Genomic DNA, 21,619 nt, shown 5'->3' on the forward strand with positions numbered 1-21,619 from the left:
ATGTTCAGTTCTATTGAAATAACATAACATTAATCATCAAAAGATTATTTCTATTGTTATTAATGTTTCCTAGTATGATGATTATTTCTCACTCCCCAAAATACTTATAGATAACCTTTTATTGAAAAACACATTCAGTGTTTCCATTCTTAATTTCATCTCTCTAGTACAAACGTGAATCTCTAAAATTCAAGGGAGTCCAGTGAAGTCAGATAATATTGTAACTCAAAGTTTTATGTTTATACCTGAAATGGCAGAATAGTTATTTCTCCATAGATTAATCCAATTTGATTTGCTTGACAGACATGTTTTCTTAATTTTTAATTTTTATGGTATGATTTTCTTTTGTATGTGTGTACAGAAAAGAGCAGTATATTGATCACTGTGGAGAACAGCACCATCCTCCATGTCACTCAGGCCCATAATCTGGGCATCATCTTCAACTCAGCCCTCTCTCTAAATCCTCACATCCAGGCTATATCTAAATCTTGCTGATTCTTTCTAACATCTCTAAAATCCGGCCTTTCATATACATCCACATAGCTAAAACTCTCTTCCACGCTCTCATCTCACATCTCAATTACTGCAATACCCTTGTCTCTAGCCTTGTCAAATACAATCTTGCCCTGCTCATATCCATTCCGAATGGTGGTGCAAACATAATTTTCTGAGCCTGTCACTTTGACCATGTCACCTCTTTCTTTGCCTCCCTCCACTGGCTTCCCTTTCTCTACTGCATCAAACATAAGCTACTTGTCTTCACTTTTAAGGCTATTCTCAGCCTATTCCCACCCTACGTATCATCTCTCACTCACTACTGAGATGTCGACGTCTGCCTCTGATTGGCCCATGCCAGCCTCCATCCCCAACTGGTTAAACTTCTCAAACAAGTCCCTTCATGCCTTCTCCCACGTTGCCCCTCACATTTGGGAGGCTGCTCCCCATAAACATCTACAATACTACCTCATTATTCTCCTTCTAATCCTTAAAACTCTCCTTTGCCTTGATTCCTACACAAAACTTGACAAAGATTAGGCCACTGGTATCTCATTGCTTCCTTGTACTCCCCATCTATTCACCCATCTGTTGTCTTTTGTCTTATACAGTAACTCCTCATTGAAAGTCGTCCCGGTTAACACTGTTTTGTTGTTATGTTGCTGATCTATTAGGGAACAAGCTCATTTAAAGTTCATAGAATCATAGACTTTAAGGTCAGAAAGGACTATCATGATAGTCTAGTCTGACCTCCTGCACAACACAGGCCACGGAATCTCACCCACCAACTCCTGTAATAAACCCCTAACTTATGTCTGAGCTACTGAAGTCCTCAAATCGTTGTTTATAGACTTCAAGGTACAGAGAATCCTCCAGCAAGTGACCCTTGCCCCACGCTGCAGAGGTAGGCGAAAAACCAGCAGGCCCTCTGCCGATCTGCCCTGGGGGAAAATTCCTTCCCGACTCCAAATATGGTGATCAGCTAAACCCTGAGCATGTGGGCAAGACTCACCAGCCAGACACCCAGGAAAGAATTCTCTGGAGTAACTCAGATCCCACCCCATCTAACATCCCATCACAGGCCATTGGGCATATCTACCGCTAATAATCAAAGATCAATTAATTGCCAAAATTAGGCTATCCCATCATATCATCCCTTCCATAAACTTATCAAGATTACTCTTGAAGCCAGATATGTCTTTTGCCCCCACTGCTTCCCTTGGAAGACTGTTCCAGAACTTCACTCCTCTGATGGTTAGAAACCTTTGTCTAATTTCGAGCCTAAACTTGTTGATGGCCAGTTTATATCCATTTGTTCTTGTGTCCACACTGGTACTGAGCTTAAATAATTCTTCTCCCTCCATGGTATTTATCCCTCTGATATATTTATAGAGAGCAATCATATCTCCTCTCAGCCTTTTTTTAGTTAGGCTAAATAAGCCAAGCTCATTGAGTCTCCTTTCATAAGACAGGTTTTCCATTCCTCAGATCATCCTAGTAGCCCTTCTTTGTACCTGTTCCAGTTTGAATTCATCCTTCTTAAACATGGGAGACCAGAACGGCACACAATATTCCAGATGAGGTCTCACCAATGCCTTGTATAACGGTACTAACACCTCCTTATCTCTACTGGAAATACCTCGCCTGATGCATCCCAAGACCACATTAGCTTTTTTCACGGCCATATCACATTAGCGGCTCATAGTCATCCTGTGACCAACCAATACTTTGAGGTCCTTCTCCTCTTCTGTTACTTCCAAGTAGTGCGCCCCCAGTTTATAACAAAAATTCTTGTTATTAATCCCTAAATGCATGACCTTGCACTTTTCACTTATAAATTTCATTCTATTACTATTACTCCAGTTTACAAGGTCATCCAGATCTTCCTGTATGATATCCCGGTCCTTCTCTGTATTGGCAATTCCTCCCAGCTTTGTGTCAGCCGCAATCTTTATTAGCACATTCCCGCTTTTTGTGCCAAGGTCAGTAATAAAAAGATTAAATAAGATTGGTCCCAAAACTGATCCCTGAGGAACTCCACTGGTAACCTCCCTCCAGTCTGACAGTTCACCTTTCAGTGTGACCCACTGTAGTCTCCCCTTTAACCAGTTCCTTATTCACCTTTCAATTTTTATATTGACACCCATGTTTTCCAATTTAGCTAACAATTCTCCATGTGGAACCGTATCAAATGCCTTACTGAAATTGAGGTAAATTAGATCCACTGCGTTACCTTTGTCTAAAAAATCTGTTACCTTCCCAAAGAAGGAGATCAGATTGATTTGACATGATCTACCTTTTGTAAAGCCATGTTGTATTTTGCCCCAATTACCTTGCATTACTACAGATGTCAAACTAACAGGCCTGTAGTTACCTGGATCGCTTTTTTTTACCCTTCTTAAAAATAGGAACTATGTTAGCAATTCTCCAGTCATACGGTACAACCCGAGTTTACAGATTCATTAAAAATTCTTGCTAATGGGCTTGCAATTTCATGTGCCAGTTCCTTTAATATTCTTGGATAAAGATTATCCGGGCCCCCTGATTTAGTCCCATTAAACTGTTAGAGTCTGGCTTCTACCTCGGATGTGGAAATATCTACCTCCATATCCTCATTCCCATTTGTTGTCCTACCATTATCCCTAAGCTCCTCATTAGCCTCATTAAAGACTGAGGCAAAGTATTTGTTTAGACATTGGGCCATGTCTAGATTATCTTTAACCTTCACTCCATCCTCAGTGTTTAGTGGTCCCACTTCTTTCTTTGTTTTCTTCTTATTTAGATGGCTATAGAACCTTTTACTATTGCTTTTAATTCCCTTTGCAAGGTCCAACTCTACTTGGCTTTTGGCCTTTCTCACTTTATCCCTACATGTTCTGACCTCAGTAAGGTAGCTTTGCTTGCTAATCCCTCCCATCTTCCACTCCTTGTAGGCTTTCTGATTTTTCTTAATCACCTCTCTGAGATGCTTGCTCATCCAGCTTGGTCTACTACTCCTGCCTATGAATTTTTTCCCCTTTCTTGAGATGCAGGCTTCTGATAGTTTCTGCAACTTTGACTTGAAGTAATTCCAGGACTCCTCCGCCTTTAGATCCACAAGTTTTTCAGTCCAATCCACTTCCCTAACTATTGCCTTAATTTTTTAAAGTTAGCCTTTTTGAAATCAAAAACCCTAGTCACAGATCTATTTTTGTTTATCCTTCCATTTAGTTTGAACTGAATTAGCTCATGATCACTCGAACCAAGGTTGTCCCCTACAATCATTTGTTCTATGAGGTCCTCACTGCTCACCAAAACCAAATCTAAAATGGCATCCTCTCTTGTCGGTTTAGCAACTACTTGGTGAAGGAATCCGTCAGCTATTGTATCCAGGAAAATCCGAGCCCTATTATTATTACAAGCACTTGTCCTCCAGTCTATATCTGGGAAATTAAAGTCTCCCGTGATCACACAATTCCCATTAGTATTTACTTCTTTAAAAACATGAAAGAGGTCTCTATCCATATCCAGATCGGATCCTGGCGGTCGATAGCACACCCCAACCACTATCCCAAGGGAGGCTCTAGTACTTTCTTCCCCAATGTGATTTTTGCCCAGACAGACTCTGTCTTATCCATTCCATCACTTCTTATTTCTTTACAGTCTACCTCATCATTGATATACAGTGCTACTCCACCACCTTTGCCTTTATTTCTGTCTTTCCTAAACAGCACATACCCTTCAATACCCGTACTCCAGTCATGACTACTATTCCACCATGTTTCTGTTATCCCTATAATATCTGGTTTCACTTCCTGCACCAGTAGCTCTAGTTCCTCCATTTTGTTACCTTGGCTCCTTGCATTAGTGTACAAACATCTTAATTTTTGCCATTTGGCTTCGCTCACATTCTTTACCCGATTGGGCACAGACATTCTACCACCAATGTTACCTATTAGATTGGTATGTACACTGCCCTTCCGCCTTATATCAATTCTCCTACCCACGGCTGTATCCTTTCTTACTTCGTTTTCTTCCCTCTCAAAGAGAACAACTGGCGTGGAGATTACCTGGACATCTCCCAACCATCTCCCCAGAATTCCTAGTTTAAAGCTCTCTTGATCTGTTGTGCCATCCTCTATCCTAGAAGTCTATTTCCTTCCTTACTCAAGTGAAGTCCATCCCGAGAGAACATGAATGCTTCCCAGTGGCCATACATCCCAAAGCCCTCCTTATAGCACCACTGCCTGAGCAATGCTCCCTTATAACGTCGTTTGGCAGCTGTCAGCTTTTTCACAGCTTGCAGGATTCTCTGGAAGAGCAGCCCCTTCTTGTGGGGATTAGAACCGGGGGGGGGGGGAGGGGCAGGCAGCAGCCCACCCCCGCATCAGCTCCCCTAAATTCCCTCTAAGGGATGTGGCTCAGCAGCTGCCCAGCAGCAGTTCAGCTGTCTCTCCCCCCACTGCTGTGCTGCTCCTGCCCTGCCCTCTGCCTTGGAGCTGCTCCCGGGAGCTTCCTGCTTGCTGGGGCGGGGTAGAGAGGTGCTACAAAGTGGAGGAGGGGGACAGGGCTCAGGTTCAGAAAGAAGGGAGCTTGCTGGAAGCTGTTGCTTCCTGTCTGAACGGGCTGATCTGCTTAAAAGGGTAACGTACCTGAAGTAGGGTCAGCGTACTTAAAGGGGCAATGCCTGTCTCTCTCTTTCACTAATGCACGCACCCCCCAGCACTTTGGAAAGTCAGCACCTGTGCAGCCGTGCATGTGCTGTTAGGAGGAGGGAGTGGTGCGCTCCAGCTGGATAGCGTGGGCTCATCATCATGTTCAGTTTTTGCAGGGAAGTGTTTGCAGCTAGTGCCCTGCATCTATTGTGTTTCCTCCCTCCTGCCTCAGTCCATGCTGCCTTGTAGAGCGTGGGGCTACATTAACAACAGCGTATTAACCCTTGAGGGCTCAGCTGAGTTCTAGTTCATCATTTAGCAGCAAGACATTCCCTGGGAAATATTCCACCACCTCACTCTTCCACCTCAACCAAGCACCTCAACAATCATTCATTGCTGTGTGAAATATTAAACTGTTTGTTTAAAATTGTTAAAAACTTATACTGTATATGTATATAATGTCTTTTGTCTGGCGAAAAAAATTTCTCTGGAACCTAACCCCCGCCCCCATCTACATTAAATCTTATGGGGAAATTGAATTCGCTTAACATTGTTTCACATAAATCGCATTTTTCAGGAACATAACTACAACGTTAAGGAGTTACTGTACTTAAAGTATGTCTTCACATAGAGCTGGGGTTTAAATTCCAGCTTGAATAGAGACTGCCATCTCGGCTGAACATGGACTCGGGGCAGCTAGCCCCTCCTGCTGCTGAGGTTACACTTTATTTTTAGCATGCCAGCTCAATCAAAGCTAGCGCAGGTATGTCTCCTTGAGCTGGAAAATAGACGTCCAGCTCCAAGTGCAGACATAACCTTAGATTGTGAACTCTTTGGGGCAAGGCCCATCTTTTATTTTGTGTTTGTACAGCACATTGGAGTCCTGGTCCATGACATACAATCATACAAATAATAAATACAAATAATATGTTTTGTCTAATTGTACAGTGCACCTAGTAATACTAGCAGTGTGTAACTCTGGAGGTTCTTCCTTGTAGTCACGTATGTTATTTAACATTACCCAGAGCTGTCCTTCACCTAGGAAGCAGGTGAATAGTTTGGTGAATCTTTGACAGGAACTGTACAATAGGAAGACTAGCTTGATATATAGAATTGTCTTGAGGCTATAGCTAGGCATTCTGGGTGTGCAGGCACATTTATACATTAAAAGTTTAAGAAAATACAACCCCATCATTCCTGCCATTATAAGGCTATTAATAATATAACCCATTATTACTTTATTATCTATTACCTCTACTCATGAGCCCCATACTATCAATTTTAAAAATGTGAGGAAAGTATGCATCTCCCAGTGCCTATTACCTGCCCAACATTTCAGCTTCACATGCTATGATAACAAATTAAGTAGTTTTAGGATTTTCCAAGAGATGTTTCAAAGGGCCAAAATCTGTTCTTTGAGAACACAGTGCTTCTGTCAGTGTGAACTACAGCTAAGTGTGTATTAAAGAACAAATCAGGCTTTAACTGTAGGAAATAGATTAATATACTTATTACATATCTTTTCCTGACTTTTTGCACTGTTTGTTTTAGTTCGTACCATCTGATTATCTCCCTAATGTGATTTATGTTTTTAATATGTACCAAAACAATCTGAGTTGGCCCAAGGGCAAGTAATAAGCAAGGTTCCTATGTAATCCTGTGAGAGACCATCTGGACTAGCACAACATCCAGAAGCAGAAACTGAAACATGTATCTTTCTAAAGGTGCTGCCTTACCTCTCTGCAAGTGTTTGCTGTTCATTGATTCCAACATTAAAGAGGACTGGGTACACATGCAGCTGCTTTCCTTCTTTGATCTCTTGTGGCAGCAACTCAAACATCTTTGCTGGAAGCTTGACCTCTATTACATAATGTTCACTAGGAAAATAAAAGGAAGTATAAGAGATGAGAATATCTAGCTGTTCAGTCTAAACTATCACCCTCCTAGGTCCCACAGCAAAGGATGTTTACACTTAGAAATCAATGTTTTTCCCTCCTGTTAATTGTGTCAAACCTTCACTTAAAGTCTTTTTTATTTATTTTTGTTTTGAAACCAAAGCAAATCTATATGGAAATAGGATCAGTAATATAATTATAAACTAGGTCTAGATAATGACTTCTTCACTGAAGTGGAAAAAAAGGATTAAAATGTGAGGACAGTAGAAAAATTAAGGAAGAGCCTTTTGCCTCATTATCACTTGCTATAGAAATATTAATGAAGGCACTTCAAATATTAAAATGCCATATGCTGAGCTACACCACCATTTCCGTTTGGTCTGCACAAGAATTGACCTGAAGTACCCTGTAATACAAGTGCATAATTTCTTGTACCCAGTGAAAACCCTGGGTGAAATCCTGGCCCCACTGCAGTCAATGGTAAAATTTGCATTGAGTTCAGTGGGCCAGGACTTCACTCCTTGGATAGAAAGCATCCTCTGAAGCAGAAGTGGCACTATGAAAATACAGTTTAAAAGTACAGGATGGCTCATTACACAAATATGAATTCTGGTGTTTTAGAAGTGATATGATGTGACAGTTTGTGTGTTATATCTGTGTCCCCTGTCTGATTTTGTGAAAACCATGTTTCAGCCTCTATTTTTAATATAACCTTGATTGTGTCTTTCCTTGTACACTGTATCCATCATGTTGGATTGCATCATCATCTTGTTGAAGTGGGGCTTGTGTCTAGGTCTTTCTAACCCTGAATGACAATGATAACAAATGTGCCTCTCCCCACCAAGAACAATGGGTTCGATAAACAGGGGGACTAAGCTAAAGGAAGCTGGTTCTCCCAGTTTCTCTCCAGAGGGCTGGGACTTTAATTACCCAATGAAGGCTGCCAAGCCAGCCAGAGAGGATTGAAACCAAACACTGACAGGAAGCAGAGGGGGTGTCAAGAGGAAGAAGGCAAGGAGGGATTTACCCACCTTACACAGGGACAGGACCTAAGGACTCACAGAAGGGGTTAGTATAGACTCAGCGGGGAGAGCATAAACGGTTTTTGCATAGGTCTTATATCCTTGTACTGTTTAAGAGTAATGTGTGGGTGGTGTTTAAGAAGTTCTTTTGTAAAATCTCTGTGTTCCTTACGTGTCATGTGGTCCCAGAAGAGTTAAACTATAATCTGGCATGCCCACATGGGTGGAGCTCTGGCGAGAGTGTGCATAAGCTATGGGGGAAACTTGGAAGGGGTCTTGGAAGTCTGGGCAGCTGGACCATGGTGCCCCACCATCCAATGGGCTGTCAGTTAGGGAATCTGCAACCTGGGCGTGTGTCTGAGAGGCCAGAGCTAGAGACACTGCCCAGACCTGGTGTGCTTGGAAGCATGCAGGATCTGAAGATTGGGTCCAATAAAGCAGATTGGTGACTACGCACAGGCAAGGACTCAGCCAGGGGTGTGACACATGCCCTGGCTCAGTTAGCACTAGTGCAAATCTGGTATTGTTAAGCAGCAAATGCTCTATAAAGTAGGAACTCTCATGAGCAGTATCATTAGTTACTAACTGAGTTACTACAGAGAATTCTTTCCTGGATATCTGGCTGGTGAATCTTGCCCATATGCTCAGGGTTCAGCTGATCGCCATATTTGGGGTCAGGAAGGAATTTTCCTCCAGGGCAGATTGGAAGAGGCCCTGGAGGTTTTTCACCTTCCTCTGTAGCATGGGGCACGGGTCACTTGCTGGAGGATTCTCTGATCCTTGAAGTCTTTAAACCATGATCTGAGGACTTCAGTAGCTCAGACATAGGTGAGAGGTTTATCGCAGGAGCGGGTGGGTGAGATTCTGTGGCCTGCGTTGTGCAGGAGGTCAGAATAGATGATCATAATGGTCCCTTCTGACCTTAACATCTATGAATCTATTAGCTGTGTGCTAGTTATGCGAGTCTCAAAGCAAAAAAGTATCTATGCCCCAGATAAGACTAATTTATGTTTTCTGTATTTAATTCCCAAGTTTAAAGCAGTACAGAGTTTATGAAGTTTCTGCTTGCACAGAAAACTCTTTTCAGGTGACCTCTGCATAATGCCACTCATTCCAGGCCTGTGGGTTGGAGTTCCTAATTGATGAATCTTGACTGTCAAATGCTATTGTACTACTAATATGGTATGCTTGCATGAGATTGAAAAGAAATGTTGATTTGGTCTAATTTTAAAAATATGTTCTGCTAAACATCAAGTCCAGAGGACCATCATAATCACTGCATTTCACATCCAAGAATCACTATGTCTTTTGGCTATCAAAAAATCATTGTAAGATGTCGCCTTTGGATATGACAAACTGAAACAGTGGTGTTTACATGTGGTGTTTTTTGTTTTTATTTTTTGTATGCTTGGGACAGTGTATGCTCCACAGTGGTACCATCTTGTGTGACTTTTTCAATTTCCATTAAATTGCACAATGACAAAAGCTGCTTTTCAAATTATTTTGAGAAATACTACTGAGCTGGGATAATAGGATATCTTCACGGCCCAAGAGCAACACTGAAGTCAGGCAAGAAGACAACAATCATTGTAATCCAAAGCACTCATTTGAGACTAATTTACTATTGCTTTACCGGTTTGGTTTAAATAAGGTATAGTAATAAAACAAAATCTTTCTTTGCTATGTAATTTACTTTTTCCTTTTTGGCTGGATTCAATGTAGACAGGCTTAGTGGATTTGATTTGGGTTATACAACTACATTTCCCAGTGAGTGGAAGGCTTAGCATAAAAATTAAAGGACAATTTTGGCAAGAGAACAGGTGTGTATAAATTGGCCATGAATAAATTTAGCTTTGAAATTAGGTTTCTAACCATCAGAGGAATGAGGTTCTGGAACAGCCTTCCAGAGGTTGTTTGCCCCTACTATTCCTAACTAGTTTAAAGATAGAGCTCCATAAACTAATGTACGGCATTATGTGCGGGGTTGCCTGTGATAGCAGGGGACTAGATTTAATGATCCAGGAGGTCACTTCCAGTCCTGTGTTCCTAAAAATCATTACAAAATTTTAGCATTTAATACAGTCTCTTGCAACAAAAAAACTAGGTTGTTCAAGAGAACAACAATAAATCACAACAGCACATTTAGGTATTAATGATTTAAATTTGGGGATTATCTATTTAACTTTACTAGTCTTGCACCTTAACCATGCAGCGATGATAAAAAACACTAGTTGAAAGTTTTTATAATAAACTACCCTCTCATGCCTCAAATTTCATGTATATAACAAAAAAAAATTACCAAGGAATTTTTAAAAATACCACTTTTTTTTAACTACTTTTGCTTATAACAACCCTTTAAGCATGTGAAACTGAACACTGTTTCCTGAAAGATGTTTTGGGGCTGCAGCACACATTAGAGCTGTGATGTTTGGATTGACTTGTTTTCACACATAAAACTGAGTACCTAAGCATTTCCCTGCAAAGCAAATTACCAGATAATACTCTGACTTTGCAAGCTTTATAACAAAAAGAGGTAAATGAATTTTCTGTCTAGCAGCTCTGCATTGTCCCTGTAAGTTTCATTTTAGAGACCTCTATTATATAAGACTAACCTAAAAAAGGATAAAAGTTAGTCAGAAAATATTTTTTTTACAGTGATTAGAAAATTGTTAGATTTTGACCCTACTTTTGCTCTTTACATTTAACCTCCTATGCCCCTGATCAATACTGTGTCATCACATCTCTAACAGGAATGGGGCTCAGCAGAGGTAAAGCTTCCTTTTAATAAACTGATACCACCCATGTCATTCAGTGATTCACTCACCAGTAAGTGTAGTATAGTAATGATAGCCAGTAAGTCCTCTTCCTGACAGCTGTCTCTTCTATCAATCCATAATGCCACAGGCATCTTAAAGCCCATGTCTATTTCAAAACCTGGACCTCCTAGCATGACAGTTCAATCAGCAGCAGTAATGGTACCAAGCCAGTAACAGTGGCTGTTGGATTTTTCAAGACTTTTGATGGGAACGTTTACAAAGGACATATTTCTTCTGTTCAGGGTCTACTTTATATGCCATAATTTTTCTTAATTATTCCTGATGTTTTCCCATCATGCTCTGACCTTCCTGGCTATTTATTTCAATTCCTTCTCAGAAAGTGCACAGTATGAGAATGAATTGTCAGGAATAATAAAGAAAAATAGCGGTGAATGTCCACTCCTTCCCCCAACCGTGGCAATGCATCTTTTCTAAAAAGTTGCTGCTTTTAGCTGAATTTAATTTACTGTCATCTTAAGAATTATAGCACTCTTAAGGAAATCATTCTTGCACAAGTAACAACATTTGAAGTTTTAGACTAGGCTAACAACAAAGAAAAAAAGTTCATCACAGGCAAACTATCCTTTTCAATCCCCGTATGTCACAGACACTATTTCTGTATTTAATTTATGTACTAAATTTAAGTATTACTTCTTTGAGAAGCAAAGTGCAGTAGTATTTAAAGCACAGGTAGGGATTAAAAATATCTGTTTTTACAACCAGCTCTGCCCCAAATGTCCTGTATGATCTTAGGCAAATCATGTAGGTTCAATTTTTCAGAATTTTGGGTCATCTTAATTTTGGGTTCCCAGTTGAGAGACGCTTCAGGTCAGATCTTCAGAGATGCAACGCCACATCTCCACAGAAGTGAATGGAAATGGAGTGCTCAGCTCCCCTGAAGACAAGGCCTCCAGTGTTTCAAGCTGGGCCCCTGCGTTGAGGCAACCAAACTTAGATGCCACTTTTGAAAATTTTGGCCCTGACCTCTCTGTGCTTCAATTTCCCTGTATATAAAAATGGATAACACCAGGTACACAACTCACAGGGACACTGTAAGAATTAATATGTATTAACATTTGTAACTTTGAGATCCTCAGCTGAAAATACAAAGACATTACACTAGAAAGTACAAAGCATTATTACCTTTACAGGCTCGTTAGGACATTACTACCTTTACGGGCCCTCTATTCACTCTTCAGACAAGTTACATTTATAGCATTCCCCACATAAGAGAACACAGCAAAAAGAAAAACATTGAGTTTCCACTTGATGTTACTGGCACAAGTGAAAGCTACATGTCTCTGGGCTTGTGCTTCAAGAAATGGACAACACTTACCGCCTTCCAGTTATTACAGGCAAGAAGTCATTGGATTTGGCTTCAATTATTTTAAACATTACTTTCTGTAAATCTGAAATGCCCACAGCCATATCTTCTAGCATCCCAATTTCCTCACCTGTACAGAAAAATTACAAAAGATGTTAACAGATGCAGACATGACTGGCTAGCTAGTGTCTATTCCTGAAAAGTATGCTAGTATGATAATAAGTGTAATACATTTCAAACCAGAGTGACTAAAGTTACTTTACTAAATTCACATTTAAGGCATCTAAATAAAAATAGTAGAGAACTTTCTGCCCCTCTGACCTTACTAGTACTTGTGGGTGTTGGGTACTTTTGAAAATCAGGTCATTACATTCAAGGGACACAACTTTACGGCAGACAGGTTTCAAAATTTTGCCCATATTGACAAGCCCTTTAAAGACTCTTCTGCTCTTGGAGGGCAAAGATTTTGAGTATTATAACGGGTGCACCTCTGACAAACTTGACCCAGAGAGCCCCTTATACTGAGGTAGTTTTGTAGTGCGGGACACAGTAAAACTTGATTTTGGGAATGGCAAAGGGCTGCATTGATACCAACTGTCCCTACTTAAGTGGGATAGTTGCTATTTTCAGAAAAAAACAACTCGGCCTGACTGAAAAAAATCCATCCTCTTCAGTGCATTTCAAAGTGTGTTGCAATTTTTCTCTTCGTATGTCCCACTTAATAGCTATCAGTTTTGGCATCTGTGATTCAAAAACCTCTTGGTGCCAAATGGCAGAGGACCCGGGGTATGTAGGGTTACAGGGTTCACCAAAAGGGGTCATGTAAGGTCTTTACTGAAAAGTCACCCTGGTCATCATAATCATTACGAAATGTATATACAGATAATATATAAAAAGACGTGTGTGTGTGTGTGTGTGTATAAATATGGGAAATTATGTTCTTAAGACCTTGTAGTTAAAGGGAAGTCACTCAAAGGTAGAATGCCTGGAGAAAAACTTCTCCATACAGGAGATGGGAGACACTCATCTCCCTAGCTAACTATTGTGTATTGAGTGTCTTGTGGTAAGGTCTTGCTAATGAAGAGCTTGCAAGGACTTCAAAAGAAAATAATCAGGAAGAGGTAAACAGTGCGGTATGAGGGGGGAAGGGATTATCCTATTTTCAGTTGAAAATCAAAGGTATGGTCTGGTTATCTAGTGGTGAGAAAAGATGCTCTGGCATCCTTCACCAAGGAAATAAACTGACAGTGGGTTTGTTTCATGAAAAAGGGATCTCAGTCAGGCTTGGCTGAAATCACCGGGAAGAACTTTGGGTGAAATAAACTTCTTTATACAGGAGAACAACTTATTAGTTAAGTTTAGGCCATAGAAAGCACATTACGATTTTGTTTCATATGTAATCCTTTGTTTCTAACATTTCTGTTTGCTATCAAATGAATCTGCTATCCTTTGTCAAATAAACCTGTACTTGCTTTCTCTATAAACAAATCTAAGTACTGTGTGTTAAGCAAAGCTGTGTTCTAAGGTGAACTAGTAAGCTGTGGTGTACTCTGTCACAGCATCTATGAAGCCGTTGGGAATTTAAATAGTTTAGCGCTATCTTCACATCACAAAGACTGACATGTAATTTCCAGAAATACTGACTGGCAGTAGATTATAGATTTAGTAGGTACACCTCTACCCCGATATAACGTGACCCGATATAACACGAATTTGGATATAATGTGGTAAAGCAATGCTCCAGGGGGGCGGGGCTGTGCGCTCCGGTGGATCAAAGCAAGTTCGATATAACGCAGTTTCACCTATAACACGGTAAGATTTTTTGGCTGCCGAGGACAGTGTTATATTGGGTGTATTTAAATTGGGTAGCTGACTTATTTGTATAAACCAATTATTTGGGTCTGGCTAAACACTTGTACTACTATAGTTTACAAGTACTAGTATAGTTTACAGATTTGTGTCCATTTATTCTTTTACGTAGAGACTGTCCGGTTTGGCCAACATACATGGCAGAGGGGCATTGCTGGCACATGATGGCATATATAACATTGGTAGATGTGCAGGTGAACGAGCCCCTGATGGTATGGCTAATGTGATTAGGTCCTATGATGGTGTCACTTGAATAAATATGTAGACAGAGTTGGCATCAGGCTTTGTTGCAAGGACAGGTTCCTGGGTTAGTGTTTTTGTTGTGTGGTGTGTGGTTGCTGGAGAGTATTTGCTTCAGGTTGGGGGGCTGTCTGTAAGGGAGGACTGGTCTGTCTCCCACGATCTGTGAGAGTGAGGGATCATTTTTCAGAATAGGTTGTAGATCTCTGATGAACAAATGGACACAAATCTGACATCAGGAATCATAACATTCAAAAACCAGTAGAAGAACACTTCAACCTCTCTGGCCACTCAGTAAAAGATTTAAGGGTGGCAATTCTGCAACAGAAAAGCTTCAAAAACAGACTCCAATGAGAAACTGCTGAGCTTGAATTAATATGCAAACTAGATACCATTAACTTGGGTTTGAATAGAGACTGGGAGAGGCTGGGTCATTACACATATTGAATCTATTTCCACATGTTAAGTATCCTCACACCTCCTTGTCAACTGCCTAAATGAGCCATCTTGATTATCACTACAAAAGTTTTTTTCTCCTGCTGATAATAGCTTATTTTAATTAATTAGCCTCTTACAGTTTGTATGGCAAATTCCACCTTCTCTGTATGTATATATACATCTTCTTACTATATGTTCCATTCAGTGCATCTGATGAAGTGGCCTGTAGCCCACGAAAGCTTATGCCCAAATAAATTTGTTAGTCTCTAAGGTGCCACAAGTACTCCTGGGTTTTTTTGTGGATACAGACTAACACAGCTGCTACTCTGAAACCTGAAAAAAATACATTACTATAATTTATTATGCTGAATTGACATACAGTACTATATCAATGGCTTTAACTGTGCTATTGTATGGAAGCCTGCTATTTTGTATTAGGGTAATATTTGTTGATTCAATAAGCCAAATTACTGAATGAAAGTTAAAATAAGAACCTACTGGATGAACTTCTTGGTTTGTAAAAAATACTAAGCAATGTTGTTGCAGGGCAATACTTACTATAAGTGCTGAGAAGTCCTTCATATTGAACAATTAACCCAACAATATGAAGCTGCTGTAGGAAGCCTTGATCATGTAAACTTGTGTGCAGTTTGATTATAAACCCACAGACCAATCCAGCAAGCTAAAAAACCAACAACAACAAAAACAGATTAATTAGTGTAATCTAAGAGTTTTATAACTATGTTTGCTATTTTTCTACAGGATACAGGTTGTACTTTGGTGACTGAGGAACAAGATGGAAATACCTGTTTGGTGAATATTTATCATCTCAATTGTATATTATGGTATTTTGTAGGGTAACATATACATAAAATATATGGATCTCATTCTGACCTTAAATTGGTTTTACACCCATGAAACTTCATTGACTTCAAGTTGGATTACTTCTGATTTACACTGCTGTAACTGAGATCAGAAAGATGCCCCTAAGTCTATTAATATTTAAGGCTGAGGTTTTCAAAGGAGCCTAGGTAATTAGGCACCCAACTCCTATTTAAATTCAATGACATTTATTCATTTAAGTCCTTTGAAAACCCAACCTAAATCAATTAATTGTTTATCATAGTACAGAACATTAAAGTGAATGAATTAACACAAATGAAGAAGTTGTGTTCCGTTAAAAGAAATGGCGAATACCTGCATGTATGCCATGATTAATTACAATCATGTAAATAACAAACAGTAATCACAACAGAAAAACAGTGACTCAAGAAGCACCTACTGCTTGACTAAAGACGATGTCTCTTCTTAGGGTCAGCATCAAATGCTGTGGCAAGCCACATGCAAGTTCCTGAAGTAGAACAAAAGTCATTGATTGCTTTGCCCTTGTCACCACCTCTCCCATGCAGCCCTTGAGTGTAATTATGAGGGGATAAAGCTGCTCATACCAGTCACCTGGAACAATAAAGAACATGAAGACTAGTTATACTGTAGAAAAATCTATAGACAAAAGCTTCTTGTCAGGGGACAGAGAAGTTGGCAGTGGCTGTGTAGATCCTCCAGTCCTTCCAACCCCATTTTAACCATTATGTTAGAGCAGGCTCCATGGAATGGTTATATTGGGAAAAAGATTAATCTCTCTTCCTTCCCCTTGTATATCTCCCCTGTGTCTAACCTACATACTCAGAGTGGGAGCTGGGACTAGATTTGACCCAAAGCAAATACTCCTGTATAAATCTAACTGCCATATTTACTTGTGTTCTTATTTCCATAGTACTATAGTTATTTATAGCTCTGTACAAAACATGTGGGAAGGCATGGGGCCAGATGTGTAAATTGTTATAGCTCACTTTAAGTTCATGGAACTATGACTGAAAAAGCTTAAATATAGCACCAATCTATAAAAAGGGATATAAAGACAATCTGGAGAATTACAGACCAGTCAGCTTAACTTCAGTACCTGGAAAGATAATGGAGCAAATAATTAAGCAATCAATTTTCAAACACCTAGAAGATAATAAAGTGATAAGTAACAGTCAGCATGGATTTGTCAATAACAAATCATGTCAAACCAACCTAATAGCTTTCTTTGACAGGGTAACACGCCTTGTGGATAGAGGGGAAGAGGTAGATGCGGTATATCTTGACTTGAGAAAGGCTTTTGATACTGTCTCAGATGACCTTCTCATAAACAAACTAGGGAAATACAACCTATGTGGAGATACTATAAAGTGGGTGCATAACTGGTTGGAAAACTGTTCCCAAAGAGTAGTTATCAATGATTCACAGTCGAGCTGGAAGGGTATATGGAAAGGGGACACGCAGGAACCAGTTCTGGGTCTGGTTCTGTTCAATATCTTCATCAATAATTTAGATAAGGGCATAGAGAGTACACTTATAAAGTTTGCAGACAGTACTAAGCTGGGAGGGATTGCAAGTGCATTGGAGGATAGGATTAAAATTCAAAATGATCTGGACAAACTGTGGAAATGGTCTGAAGTAAATAGGATGAAATTCAGGAAGGACAAATGCAAAGTACTCAGTTTAGGAAGAAATGATCAGTAGCACTCATACAAAATGGGAAATGACTGCCCTCAAAGGAATACTGTGGAAAAGGATCTGGGGGTCATAGCGGATCACAAGCTAAATATGAATCAACAATGTAACACTGTTGCAAAAAAAAGTGAATATCATCCTGGGATGTATTAGCAGGAGTGTTGTAAGAAAGACATGGGAAGTCATTCTTCTGCTTTACTCCACACTGATTAGGCCTAATCTGGAGTATTATGTCCAGTTCTGGGTGCCACATTTCAGGAAAGATGTGGACAAATTGGAGCGAGTCCAGAGAAGAGCGACAAAAATGATTAAAGGTCTAGGAAACATGACCTATGAGGGAAGATTGAAAAAATTAGGTTTGTTTAGTCTGGAGAAGAGAAGACATGATAACAGTTTTCAAAAACATAAAAGGCTGTTACAAGGAGGAGGGAGAAAAATTGTTCTCCCTTAACCTCTGAGGAAAGGACAAGAAGCAATTGGCATAAATTGCAGCAAGGAAGGTTTAGGTCGGACATTAAGAAAAAAATCTTAACAGTCAGGGTGGTTAATCACTGGAATAAATTGTCCAGGGCGGTTGTAGAATCTCCATCATTGGAGATTTTTAAGAGTAGGTTAGACAAACACCTGTCAGGGATGGTTTAGATAACACTTAGTCCTGCCATGAGTGCCATGACCTAGATGACCTCTTAAGGTCCCTTCCAGTCCTACGATTCTAGGATTCCTAACGATTCCTGAGCTGCTCATTCGTACCCTTAGGGAACTCTCCAGGTGGTCCAATAAACACTGGGATTGTCTTTTGACAATTCACACCAGCTGAGAATGTGCTCCTCATTCCTGCACTGAAGAGTTTATAATCCAAGTTATACAGAGCTGAACAAATACAGTTTAGTTGTGAGAGTGGAAGCTGCCCACATCTGACAGGAGATCAGCCTTGGAAGACAAGGAAAAGAAGCAGCTGGGTGCAGTATTAGCATTAGTCATTCTTCTCTATCTTTTTTGAACTTCTCTCTATTTCTTTGTTTTGGATATTTAAGGATAATAAAATGACTTTTGGAATTATCTGAAGGACAGATGTTGGTGATGAAAATAACTATGTATCACAAATATTCTGAAATATATTATGATGTGTTATTAAAATGCATATTGAAAATAAATGATTTTCAAATAATGAAATACTTTTAAAAACGGAATGCTTGAGTGAAATAAAAAGGAATACAATGAACATATCTAGTGATGGATGAAAACTGGAATCATTTATCCAAACTGGCCCCATCACTACTCCACATTTGGACTTTGCAGGTTTTAATAAAATTTGATCTGCATCCAAACCACCCAGGGTTTGCCTAATCTCTAATATATCACACCAAGATTCACCCTCGTCAGGAATCTGTCCCATTTTCACCACTTTACCTTAAGAATTCAGATGTGTAGAAAACACCAAGATTATACAGCGTGTGACAGATTGAATAATGTACAGCAAGCCACCATATTTGCTGTGGATTGGTGTTATTAAGGATCACAGACTTAATGAAAATATGTTCCATTTAAATATTTAAATTAAGTTGGAGATAATGGCAAATTGTTTCAAGTAACATTCCAAGCTAGACCAGTGAAGGACTAATTAACACTGGAAAGGTACTTCAGGCAAGGGAAGACAGAGTTGTCCTGTGGGGAAGTTAATTTAGACTTTGATTTGAAAAGATATACACAGGAACTAAATTCTGACCAAAGTGTATGTTACGAGTAGGGAACTCTGAAGGATAAAATAACCTTTTGAAATGCTAGGTTGCACGAGGTAGGAAATAATTATGAGGCCAAGGCAGTCATCTAGTGATCTGGATTTCTTGATAAACTGAGCTCATTCAAACAAAATGTGTTTTAATAAAACCAAATGAAAAGTTATACATCTGAGAAAAAGGAATGCAGGTGATACCTATTGAGCTTGTGACTGTATCCTGGAAAGCAGTGACTCTGAAAAGGATTTAAGGGTCACAGTGGACTAGGAACTGAACATGAGCACCCAGGGCAGTGCTGTGGCAAAAAGTCCAGTGTGATCGTTGGAGATATATACAGAGTATAGTAGGAGTAGGGAGGTGATTATATCTCTGTATATGACATTGGTGAGATGGAGACTGAAATGCTGTGTACAGTTCTGATGTCCACATTTTTACAAGGATGTTGAGAAATTGGAGAGGGTGCAGAGAAGACCCACAAAAATGATTGAAGGTCTAGAGAAAATGCCTTACAGTGAGAGATTTAAAGAGCACAATCTGTTTAGCTCATCAAAAAGATTGAAAAGTGACTTGATTAGTGTGTAAGTACCTTCACAGGGAGAAAATACCAAGTGCTAACAAACTCAGCAATCCAATGGAGAAGGTCATAAGAACTGACAGCTAGATACTGAAGCCAGACGAATTCAGATTAGAAATTAAACGTAGATTTCAACTGTGATGGTAATTAACTATTGGAACAAACTACTAAGGTAAGTAGTGATGGATTCCCCATCTCCAGATGTCTTCAAATCAAGCCTGGATGCCTTTCTAGTTCAAACAGGAATAACTTAGGGGAAAGCTCTATGGTCTGTTTTATGCAGGAGGTCAGACTAGATTATCACAGTTGTCCCTTCTGGCCTTACAATCTATAACTCTATGAAGATATGATTTAGCCAAACACTATATAAGTTATTGGGCTCAATACAGGGGTAACTGAAAGAAATGTAAAGACAAACAGTAAGTCATACTAGATGATCTGGTCTCTTCTGGCCTTAAACTCTATGAATCTATGAAATAAAACTCAGAGTGGTAGCTGTGTTAGTCTATATCAGCAAAAAGAAGGAGGAGAACTTGTGGCACCTTGGAGACTAACAAATTTATTTGGGCATAAGCTTTTGTGGGCTACAGCTCACTTCATTAGCCCACGAAAGCTTCTGCCCAAATAAATTTGTTAGTCTCTAAGGTGCCACAAGTACTCCTCATTCTTTTTGCTGAAATAAAACTGTTTGCCCAGGAAAGCAAACACAATAATGAATGAGACTGGAACACACAGCATATACTGTGCCAGAGAAGTCATTCTGTATGTGATAAGAGCAGAGTTTATTGTCATAGTATTAATATGAAGGATGCTTGAATGCCTGATATGATAATAAGCAAGGTCACACCTCGCCAGATTAAAGCAGCCTCAAAAGTATAATTGACATTCATCCTATTTCAAGAGATAAAAGATTGGCAATGTCTACACTGCAGCTGGGAGTGAGCCTGTGGACTTGGGCAGACAGACTCGCTCTAGTGGGCCTTGAGCTAGCACACTAAAAATAGCAGCGTGGGCATTCTGGCTTGGGCTGGAGCTCAGGCTCTGAAGCCTAGAGGGTTCGGTGGGCTTGAGAGCCTGAGCCGGGACATCCACATTGTTATTTTTAGTACTCTAGTTCTGTCCATCTCCACTGGGAGACTCACTTTCAGCTGTAGTGTAGACATACCCCAAGACAGTGGTTTTAAAATGTTTTTTCTGGGGACCCAGCAGAAGAAAATTGTTCATGCCCATGACCCAACGGAGCTGGGGATGAGGGGTTTGGGGTGCAGGAGGGGGCTCCGGGTTTGGGGGAGCTCAGGCCTGGGGCAGGAGACTGGGGCTCAGGCAGTTCCTGGTCAGCGATGCAGTGGGGTGCTAAAGCAGGCTTCCTGCCTGTCCTGGCACTGCGGACAGCGCTGTGCCCCAGAAGCAGCCAGCAGCAGGTCTGGCTCCTAGGCAGAGGCCGCAAGCGGCTCTGCGCAGCTCTCGCCTGCAGGCACCACCCCCCACAGCTCCCATTGGCCAGTTCCCAGCCAATGGGAGTGTGGAGCTTGGGGCAGTGGTAGCTCGTGGATCCCCATGGCCCCCCCGCCTAGGAGCTGGACCTGCTGCTGGCTGCTTTCTGGGTCAAGCACGGTCTCAGAACAGGTAGGAACTAGCCTACCTTAGCTGGGCTGTAGCTAAGGACAATAGGCCTCTATCATCTGTGTTCAGTGTACAGTAAGTAAAGAAAGGATATTACTTAATAGCATACTTTTCATCTCTTTACTTAATGAAAGGTCCCAAATACACTCTACAAATACACATAGAAGAACCCTAATTTTATGAATACTCCCAATACCTTCAGAAGTGTGAGTTTATATAATCAGATTTGCCCTGATTATAGCATAGAGCTGGCTCAGCAGAAAAGGAGAGGAGGGGCGAAGTCTTCCAGGGAGCTTCAGTCTTGCAAAACTCATAAATGCTGCAGGACTGACACTTGGCTCCTAGGGAGCTCACAAGCATCACACAACTGTATCTCCCACAAGTCTTAGGGACGTCA

The 21,619-nt window shown here is 40.4% G+C and overlaps 1 protein-coding gene across 9 annotated transcripts in view; it reads right to left on the reverse strand.

Moving 5' to 3' along the window:
- Window positions 1-21,619, reverse strand: part of INPP4B (inositol polyphosphate-4-phosphatase type II B) — a 476,089-nt gene that overhangs the window by 59,593 nt on the left and 394,877 nt on the right. For all 9 annotated transcript variants that reach the window (XM_048847033.2, XM_048847031.2, XM_048847032.2 and 6 more), the window contains 4 exons: window positions 16,016-16,188; window positions 15,292-15,415; window positions 12,199-12,316; window positions 6,866-7,006 (listed from right to left, as the gene is read on the reverse strand). In XM_048847033.2, the coding sequence (XP_048702990.2) occupies window positions 6,866-7,006; window positions 12,199-12,316; window positions 15,292-15,415; window positions 16,016-16,188 (556 nt within the window). The remainder of the gene's footprint in view (window positions 1-6,865; window positions 7,007-12,198; window positions 12,317-15,291; window positions 15,416-16,015; window positions 16,189-21,619) is intronic.

Source organism: Caretta caretta, chromosome 4 (assembly GCF_965140235.1).
Source record: "Caretta caretta isolate rCarCar2 chromosome 4, rCarCar1.hap1, whole genome shotgun sequence".
NCBI classification, from domain to species: Eukaryota; Metazoa; Chordata; order Testudines; family Cheloniidae; genus Caretta; species Caretta caretta.